The 10424-nt window shown below is 25.2% G+C and overlaps 3 protein-coding genes across 3 annotated transcripts; 1 reads left to right on the top strand and 2 right to left on the bottom strand.

The window, feature by feature from the left end:
* Positions 1–627: 627 nt before the first annotated feature.
* Positions 628–1065, bottom strand: MKS88_005328 (CCAAT-binding transcription factor; the record flags this gene model as incomplete). The annotated part of the gene is made up of 1 exon (XM_067218581.1): positions 628–1065. One exon carries the CDS (start codon positions 1063–1065, stop codon positions 628–630), a length of 438 nt encoding a protein of 145 aa, XP_067070542.1.
* A 1478-nt stretch (positions 1066–2543) lies between these two features.
* On the bottom strand, positions 2544–4736 carry MKS88_005327 (uncharacterized protein; the record flags this gene model as incomplete). The annotated part of the gene is made up of 3 exons (XM_067218580.1): positions 2544–2644; positions 2732–2994; positions 3232–4736. 3 exons carry the CDS (start codon positions 4734–4736, stop codon positions 2544–2546), a joined length of 1869 nt encoding a protein of 622 aa, XP_067070541.1.
* Positions 4737–7137: 2401 nt separating this feature from the next.
* Positions 7138–9693, top strand: MKS88_005326 (tripartite motif protein; the record flags this gene model as incomplete). Its single annotated transcript, XM_067218578.1, has 2 exons — positions 7138–7280; positions 7536–9693. 2 exons carry the CDS (start codon positions 7138–7140, stop codon positions 9691–9693), a joined length of 2301 nt encoding a protein of 766 aa, XP_067070540.1.
* Positions 9694–10424: the final 731 nt, after the last annotated feature.

Raw genomic sequence — 10424 nt, 5'->3', positions numbered from 1 at the left:
GGAAACGTTTTTACGAATACAAAGAGTAAAAGTTACGTGGTTGTGAAATTTATCTGCCCCTTTACAATTTTTATTACAGTTACATTGAATTTTTTTTTCATTTTTTCTTTTCTTTTACACTTGACATTGTTCTACTTTAAATACACGAACAAATTTCCAATCATTTTAAAGATTGTATGTCGTTTTTGAGTTTTCGTAAAAGTGTATTGTGTATATGCTAAAATGCTCACAGAACTACCATTCTATTTTCTTTATGTAGTATTTAAACAACAGATACATAATGCATGTTCTGCGTTTTCTTTTATTAACAGGTTACATTGTTTATGCTCGTATTATTAACACGTATAAGTAACAAAACAAAAAAAAAAAAAAAAAAAAAAAATTTTTTTCCTAATTCGTAAATATAAAACTGAAATTTCAAAATAGTTCAATCATGAAATTACAGATTTTCGTGCTGCATTAATCCGTGACATACACATATGTATATGCATGCATGCGAATAAGCTAAAAACTGTCAATAGCATTTAGGTAAGAACAAAAAAAGGACAGCGAATTATGAACTCATATTTTCCACTAGGTGCTACAAAAATTTGCAGACTTTTTAATATATTCTCGCGCTTTACCTTTTCATTCTAAAGCTTGCAGTAATAGGTCAAAATCATCTTCTTTATTCTTTGTATTTGCCTCAGTACTTGTCACATCCTTTTCTTCATCATTTTCATTATTTTTGGATGTTTCCTTTTTATTATTTTCTTCTTGAATATCTACCTGTTTTTTTAATTCATCATATATATCTAAAAATAAGGAATCATCTAGGGAATTTAAAATATCTCGGACAAAGAGAGTAGACCTTTTTTCATTTTCGCAATGTTCTATTGCCCCTTCAGTTATATACAGAATAAAAATAGACAAGCACTTACTTAAAGTATTCACTGCTTCTTTTCGGATTCTATAATTATTAAGATTTACATTATTATGTATTATTTTTGAAATAATGCCATGGGGCAAACCAAACATTGTTTCTTTAATTAAATTTATATTTTCTTTATTGTCTTTTTCATCCATGTTTTTGCCAAGAATATTCAATATAAATACGTCGGGGTGAGTAAATCGCAGGGATGTACGTTGTGTGAAGAATTTGAATTATATAAAATTTGGAAAGGGAACAAAAGAAATTTATTAAACGAAATATGCAAAATGTAAAGTTATAAGTTGTTATTTTCCCCTCACAATATGGTGAAATTTGTATTATTAATAAGGGTGCAAATGTATATATTAACATAAATAAATAAATATATATACATATATATATATATATACATACATACACTATGTCGTAAAATAAAACGTAGATACTGGAAAATAAGGAATGAATAATCGCTTATGACACTATTTCAATTCACTAATCCTAAGGACAAAAAAAATAAAAATAAAAGAAAGGAAATGAAAAATGTAGCTAATAAAATTGTAACACACTTCTTACATTTTCTGAAAAACGAGCATTCTTTTTCATATTTTCGTTTTGCATCTGCGCATTTTTTATATTAATAATAGGGTTGGGAAAAAATGTATTTTTTCGTGCTTCATATTTTCATAATTCCACGAATGCAAAAATAAAGGAACGTCATAATATTCGTGGTAATAAAACATAATATTTTTTATGGAAATTAAATATTACATTATTCGAAGAAAGTCCATGATGTAACAAGCTATTCATGTATATGTATATATATATAAATATTTATTTATTTGCACATTTACGTTTTTTAAGCCCTGTTTTGCTGATATATAAAACTTCTATTTTATATTTTTCAACCCCATACTTTAAAAAATGATTAATTTTTTGCCCTCATTTATTGTTATTCGGAATTACCTCGGAATTTAATATGTTCATAAAACTACTTTCACTAACGTGAAAATATACTTAATTTTGTTTCTCTTTATTTATTAAAAATAAGTAGGACGAACACACATTTGCAGTAGTGTATATATATGTATATATATATACATACAAATATATCGCGCCAATTTCATCCATACATTGTTAGATAAGAAAAAGTTTTAAAAACAGAAAATAAAGAGCATGTACTATCCAAATATGTATATCTGTATGTATATTATATATATATACCATGCTTGTGTGTTATGTGTGATGAAAAATGCATTGAAATAAAAATGAAACAAAAGTACATGCCTAATAATGTGCAGTATAATATAAGAGCATAATTAATAGGCCAAAAATAACAAAAAAAAAAAAAAAAAAAAAGACTGAAATGAAGTAAATATTTGAACAAAATGAGGGTAATAAAATAAGTATGCGTAAAATGATGGAAACTTACAAAATAAAAGTAATATAATTAAATATGATGTAGACCAAAAAAAGAAAAAAAACTAAAAAAATTTTATACAAGTGCATAAAAATAATTAAAAAATTTTAAAAGTTTTATAAAAATTTAAGAATGATACTTTAAAAATCAAAAAATTTGTGTTTATTGTAAAAATATGCAAATTCCTTTATGAGAATAAAAAATTATTTATTGCTACTACTGTGGTTTCATTTTCCGTTCTACTGTAGATTCTATGATTATTTCAATTTCCTTTATCGTGTCTATTACCATTCTTATTTCACAGCCCCTATTCCGCACTGAGACACGAAGGAGGATCTACTTAAATATGGGATTGCGCATGTTAAGTAGAGACTGTTCGTATGTTTTGATATCCAGATTCTTACAATAAGGTTTTTGGTGTAAAGTTGTAATAGGAAATTCTGTTTTGTCATATTCGGATTCGTGTGTATCATCAATATCAATTTCTACGCAATTTTTATCTCGACAGCATTTGTTATTCATGTTACATTTGTTTTTGAACTTATTCATGCAGTTTAAAGACAAAGGGGATTTATCCTCTTTCAATTCGTAAAATGTGATAAAATTTTTACAAGTAATTTTTTCATATATTATTATAATAAGATGTTTCAATATTATAAACATCATTCTGATACAATTGAATGTATCATTTATTGTGAAGATAATATTTTGAAAAGCATAAAATAGCATAAGCAAATGTATATGTATATTATTATATACATAATGATAACAAAAAAAATTAAAACTATTTTCATATATGTCTCGATATACATATATGCTGTAATAAATAGATACAATATATAAACCCATAACTAAAACATAATGCGCAAAAATGTAGCAAAATATTTTATACAAAATACCATACATGGTTAAGATAACACTAAATTTGTTATTATCTTTTATGAATATTCTTAATATAAATAAAGAAAAGACAATAATTGATATAACTAATAATTCTCCGAAAAAGGAGTAAAGAGCATACTTATATATCTTGTTCATTTCTAAATAAATGTAATTCATAATATACTCTTCATCGATTAAATGGATAATATCTATATCTTTTATTGGCGTACTTGAATCATTTTCTCCTACATCATGATATTTATTTATGTTCGTTCCCATTGCGTCATCACTTTTATTATTACTACTCACATTGGTATTGTTGCTGTTATTACTGTCTATATTACTATTGATAATTGCTCTGTGAGTGCTACCACTGTTATGCTGAGAATTGCCATTATTTTCAGCTTGACTTTCCCTTTTACTGCTCCTAAAAAGGATGTTAAAATATTTCATTTTATTTTCAATTTTTTTTAATACTTTACTCTCGCTATTTAGAAGATCTGCATGCGTGTCCGGCTTATTTTCATAAGCCTTACAATATTTATTCTTCTCTAGATGACTCCTAACGATATTTTTTATGTTTTCATGTTCTTTTGAATGCCCGCTTTGAGAATTTAAATCAAATTCGTTATAAGTATGTGGAAAACGTGTAATTAAATAAATACCTATGACTATATTAACACATAAAGAGATTAACCTTAAATATAAGGCAAATTTTTCTTTGTGTCTTCTATTATTTTTGTATATCATTTCAGATGTATAATAGTAAGCATCATTATAGTAAGACATTTGTCGTGATAATTGTTTTTCATCCTTAAAAATATTTTCCTGTTCATTAGTATTATCCATTGATAGCATAAAGTATTTAGAAAAATTATTTATATTTTTTTTAATTTTATTATTATTGTTATTATGATTCTCTTTATCACTCTTATTCGTTTGCAAGGATTTATTTTTTTTTCCTTTTTTCCATAACTTTTTTATATATTTTTCTTCTTTCATACTTTTCATATTTCTCTTTTTTGTTGCTCCCTTATTTATATGTTCATGTGCTTTGCATATTCCGGGTATATTATTTCCTTCAACATCCACATCTTCTTCATTTGTATTTACTTTTAGACCTATACCTGCTTCTTCATCGTCTTCGTGTTCGTCATCTTCATCTTCTATTTCATCTTCTTCTGAATCTTCCCCCTCATATTCTTCCTCATCCTCATCTTCATCTTCTTCGTGTCCTTCATTACTACCACTTTTTCCCCCATAATATCCATATATTTTTTCATTGTATTCGCTGAAACTTACCTTCTTGGCACAATTTTCATTCTCTAAATCTTGACTTTCCAATAATACGTATCTGCTATCATTTTCGTCATAGTTCATATCTTCTTTAAATACATAGCTACTTATAAACGAATAAATTGTTAATAAATTACTGTCATTTTTTTTGCTAACTTCACCATTTTTTTGTGTGTCATTTTTTTTGCTCTTAATTGTGTCATTTCTTTGTAAACTTTTTAAATTATCCATTTCTTTCCCTGCATTTGGATAACCGTAAATTTACTTATTGCATTTGTGTTTGTGTGTGTGTGTGTGTGTATACAAATGTGTACAGTGTATACAGGGTGTGTAGATTTTTGTATAAATGTTATACATATACGTTACATGCACAGCTCTCTTTACAGAGTTTTACTGAAATTCTTTATCTATAACAGAATTTTATATTTTTATTATTTATTATATTAGTCTTAATCTAATTATTTTACTTAAAAATTTTTGATAATTAAAAAAGAAAAAAAAATTAGGAGGAAAATAGAAGGGGAAAGAAACAAAAAAAAAAAAAAAAGAGTGATACGAAATTTGTAAAAAAAAAAAAATTAATGCACAAATATGCATTTCATAACTTTATAATCCTACATTTTTTTATTTTTTTTCCTTTTTTATTTTCCTCAAAATTAATGAATCTTAAGAAATTAATTAACATTAGAAATGTAGATGTTTCCTATAATTTTATGTTATTTTGAAATAAATAAAAATTAGTAAATAATGGTGGGTACTTCTATATGTATTCAATTACAATTTAAAAATTGAATATAGAAAAATGAAATTATTGGAATTAAAAAAAGAAAATAGGTAAATAATAAAAAAATTTAAATAAAGTAAAAAAAAAGGTCATTGGAAAACTATATAATATATGGAAAAATGTTTAAAGGAAAAGTAATAAAATGTTTAGAACGAGAAAATAAAAATATAATTTGTTTTACTCTTTACGGAAGAGCGTCATGAGGAAAAGTCGTAATAAAAATGAGCGACAAAAGTGATAAAAACGATTGGCAGAAGTGATAAAAAGCTATTATATGTAAAAATAACTATTCTGTTCGTGCGTTCATATCTACATTTTCTCATGAATATATTTTTTTTTTTTTAAATAGCTAAAAAAATTTTACATCCCTCGAAGTCTAATATACTTCAAGTATTATATGTAAGAACAGAAAACTATGTATATGTAAATGTGTGAAAGTTCTTGTATTTATGCATGTGTATTATTATTATTGTATGTATGTTCGTATAAATGTATGGTTGCATGTTTGAAGGAGAACATCTATTCTTTGAAAGAAAATCGCTACAAAATTTAGCTACATTGAATACTTGGGTTTATAAAGTTATTTTATAATGTCTAATTATTAAAGTAATGTTTATATATTGTTACTACTTATTTTCCAGTTCTCCAGGTGAAAATAGGTTGTTATATAGAAAAAAAGTAATACAAAAAAAAAAATATTACGGCAATATATGATGTGAAAAATTATATAAACTTCATATATATATGAGCACAATGGAGCGTTTAGTAAAAAAGGAAACAAAGATAACATAAAAATATAATGTGAAATAACACAAAATTATCACTATAATACTATTATTATTATGCTAAATATATAAACAGGCACATGTGAATGCATTAATTTAAATTCAATGCACAACGACTTAAAAAGGTTAAAACCTTATGTGGAAAAAAAATGGTGCATAGTTATGTAAAAGTTAAGGTGTAATATAGTCGCGGTGGTATATATGAATACAGTTCTGCGAAAATACAAATATAAAAATTGTTTTAATTTACATGAAAAAAAAACAAATTATTTCCTGTAAATGTCTAGGAAAATATGTTAAGCTTTCTTTTAAAAATATATTTTGCACAAAATGCAACAAAAAAAAAAAATAAAATACATGGAACTATTACTAAAATTGATATATTTTTTTTTATCACACTGGTAAAAATTTCGTCAAAATATATGTCCAAAAGTGCCTGTAACTGTATTTCTTTAAATTTACAACTTTTTTTAAATATTTCGTTATATGTTTATTCTGAACAATAAAAAAAAAAACAAACAAGCAGATAAATGTGTCAACTCAATTTTTTTTTTTTTCTTTTGCCCAGTTTTTCTCTTTGCTTGTTAAATCTTCTATTTTGCTTTGGAAAAAAAATAAAAATAAATTAATAAAATAAATAGGAACAGGAGTAATTTTCACCTTTTGTAATGTTAAACACATTTATTTAATAGAAAATACCTATGAATTATATCGTATATTTTTTTTTACGATTGAGATTTGGTATTGTTATAATATTCCAATAGTAATTGTTCTTGCTTTATTTATTTTTTACTTTTAATGGGTAATGGACAAAATTAGACATTTGATTGTGTGTGCAGATAAATGAACATTTTTGTGATAAATATTCTTCCTTTACTTTGTGGCATTTTAGTACTTTTATAAACATAAAGTTGATATATATATATATATATGTGTAAATTTTACCCCCCTTTTTGGCTAGAAAAATTGGAAGAATGATTTTTTTTATTCCTCTCATTTTTTCCAATCCATGAGCATTTTTTAACATCTTTTTGTTCTAATCTGAAAAAAAAAAATATGCAGGATGAATAATATGTCCTCATCGAACGAAGTTATAAAATTAAAAAGCGAACATTCCTCTGACATTTCAGAAAAGTGTAGCGAAGAATTCGAGGAAGAGGGAGAGGAAGGCTCAGAAAAGGAGTTATGTGAAGTAGATAATGAGCAGTAAGCCAGCATTTATGCAAGTTTTTCTATAATTGCATATTCACTTTCATATATGCACACATTTAACTCTGCTTCATTGGAAAAAATAAGAAATTAATAACTGTTGGGCGTACGGTACACATGCGTATGTTTACATATGTATTCTATGTTTTTATACATATGCACATGTATACGTATATATGTATATGTTCTTGTTGATGCGCATTAAAAAAAAAAACAAACGCTACTGAAAATTTTGGTACCTTTTCTTTGTAGCGTTAGAACCTATCGATGCGCCAACTGCAGTAGGGAAGTCGAGGATGTTTTAATTTTATCATGTAAACACTTGATTTGTCTAATTTGTGCAAGTATACAATTACAGAAAAAATACGAGAACTTTTTGAAAACTTGCTCCAAAGAAAAAAGTGTAAAAAAAAAGGTAGAAAATTATAAGATAGAAGAATGCTTTGTAAATCCCCAAAATGCAAAGAATGAAAGAATGAATAGTAGTGAAATAGAAATGATATTTAAAAAAGAAAAATTAGGTTATATTACATGTTTTTTATGTAATATTAAAAACAAACTTACTTTAGATACAGTTGAATTACTAACAAAAGTTGGTCTATTTTCATCCGATGTTTTAAATGTTCATACATTTTACTTTAATTTCTTAAGTAATAATGAAGAACAAAAAAATAAAATTATTAATGAAGAAGATGTTAAAAAGTTAAGTGTAACTTTTAATGACACGTTAAATATTGATGTTTTAAAAAATGAAAATTTAAAAAAATTGTTAGTAGCAAGTAGTAAATATAAATACCTTGATGAACATACAGACGATTTAAATAGATATTCCTACATATGTAATATTTGTTCATTCAATGAAGCTAAAATATACTGCAAAGACTGTGTAGAATATTTATGTGAAGAATGTTGTAGTAGTATACACGATAACGATGTTCTAAATAAATTAAATTGTGAAAATAGGAAAATTCATAATTACTATGAAATAGACAAAAAGGGTATACATCTTAAAAAAATAGCAAAGTGTCCAAAGAAATTTTTAAACGTAACAGGGGATGATATAGAAATTCTAACCAATATGGAAGAAGAAAGTTTTCATGAAAATTCCGCAAAAAAGAAGTACAAAGTTTATGACGATGATGATTACTCTGATTTTGACAAGTATGACGAAAAGCATTTTTATGAAAGAAAAAAAATGCTAATAGATAAGGAGGGAAAAAAGAAAAACAACCTTAGAATTTCGGAAAAACTAAATAATCTAGTAGAGGATCTAAAAAATGCAAGTAGTTATGACAGTGAAAATTCTTCTATTATGGGAACAATAGGATCATCTACTGGAATGGGTGAATATCTGAAGGGAACTAAAAAAAAGGAGAAAATAAGAAAAGAACGACTTAGCGATAGGTGTAGCGGTAGAAGAAAAAAAAAAAAAAAAAAAAAAAAAAAAACGGAAAAATTATTTGATAAAAGGAGCAGTATAGTACAAAATGAAAAAAGATATGATATCCAGGAAGAGACAGAAAAATATGGGAACGTATGTCTTTTATCAAACAGCAGTGTATGTCGCGTTGATATAAGTTCAAGTGATGATAGTTGTCTCTATTCAAATAATAGCTCGGAGAGGGAAATATGCATAACAAATGTAAAAGCAAATACACTAAATAATGGAGCAAATAAAATAATAACTGACAGCAGTATAAATAATAAAAATTTTACAACAATTGAAAACATAAGATGCAATCAACACTATAATTATCCCATACAATATTTTTGTCACACCTGTTGTAGCAAATGTTTTTGCTCAGAATGTGCAATTAATGGAATACATACTACAGATTGTAATATTGAAAATATAAATACTGCTTTTATAACAGTTTTAAATAATTACTTAATACAATGGAATGAAATAATAAGTGACCTAATAAATGATTTGGAGAGAAATTTTTACGAATCTTTACAAGATACAAAAAATGATTGGTCTTCCATATTAAGCGAATGTTACTATGATTTAAACAGTAAAATTAGTTATATAAATAATAACTTACGTAAAAAAGAAAAAGAAATTTTTGAACAATTTGATTTATATATGAATAATTTCAAGAAAGAAAATTTAGAGTATATCCAACTTTTAAACTACAAATATGAGGATATTGAGAGAACAATAAATATAATTCGAGATAACAAATTTCAAAATAATCCAATAGATATTATTAAATTTTATAGAGAAAATATAGATGTTATAGATAAAACTATTTTACTAAATAATGATTTTAAACCTATAGAAGAATTATCAAAAATCAGAGAGAGTAAAATTTTTTACATGAATTTGTATTCCTCTCAAATAATTAGTTATCTGAGGTATTTGCAAAATTTTTTGAAGCCAAATAATTTGGTATCATCTGTGTCGTAACTTTCCTTTTGTACAAATGCGTACAGTGACGGTGTGTGATTTTTTTTTTCATTTTTTTTAAAAAACAGAGGATTTTTTTTTGAGTGCATACTTATAAGGAAACATATATATTAATATACATACATATATGAATATATAAATATATATATACATGCATGTTGTGGGAGTGAATATTCTACTAATATTGTTTTTTGTTACTCTTATTTATTACGTATGTTGCATGCAAATTTGCGTAGCATTTTTATGGAATGTCATGGTATGCTTCGTAATTTTGTGCATTTCTTGTATTTCTTCATTTCTATATATTTATATATATACATAAATATGAGTTAATTATAATGTAGAAGTTAGTATTTCTTTTCTTAAACGATAATGCAATTTTATTTTTTAATAACGTCACTTGAGATGCACTACTCAGATTTCATTCAGTTTTGTTTTTCTGTACATACTATTATCACTCACGCAAAAAATCATTCTTGCATTTCTTTTCTTTTTTTTTTTTTTTTTTTTTTTTTTTTTTTTGTTATGCACGAATGTTCGCACATGCACAAGAAAATCATAAATTTGCGATATATGTACGGTGCCTAAATGTATGCATATATGCATGTGTATGCAACCTATATGCGTACATATGAATCTATTTATATAGCCTTATGCGAAAAAAAAAAAAATTTTAAAAGAAAAAAGCAATACTAGCATGCTTCCTAAAATTTTTTTTTTTTTTTGTTATC

This window comes from Plasmodium brasilianum, chromosome 14, assembly GCF_023973825.1.
Source record: "Plasmodium brasilianum strain Bolivian I chromosome 14, whole genome shotgun sequence".
Lineage (NCBI taxonomy): Eukaryota > Apicomplexa > Aconoidasida > Haemosporida > Plasmodiidae > Plasmodium > Plasmodium brasilianum.
Note: the sequence above shows the minus strand (reverse complement) of the source record. Positions and strands in the feature narration are given on the sequence as shown.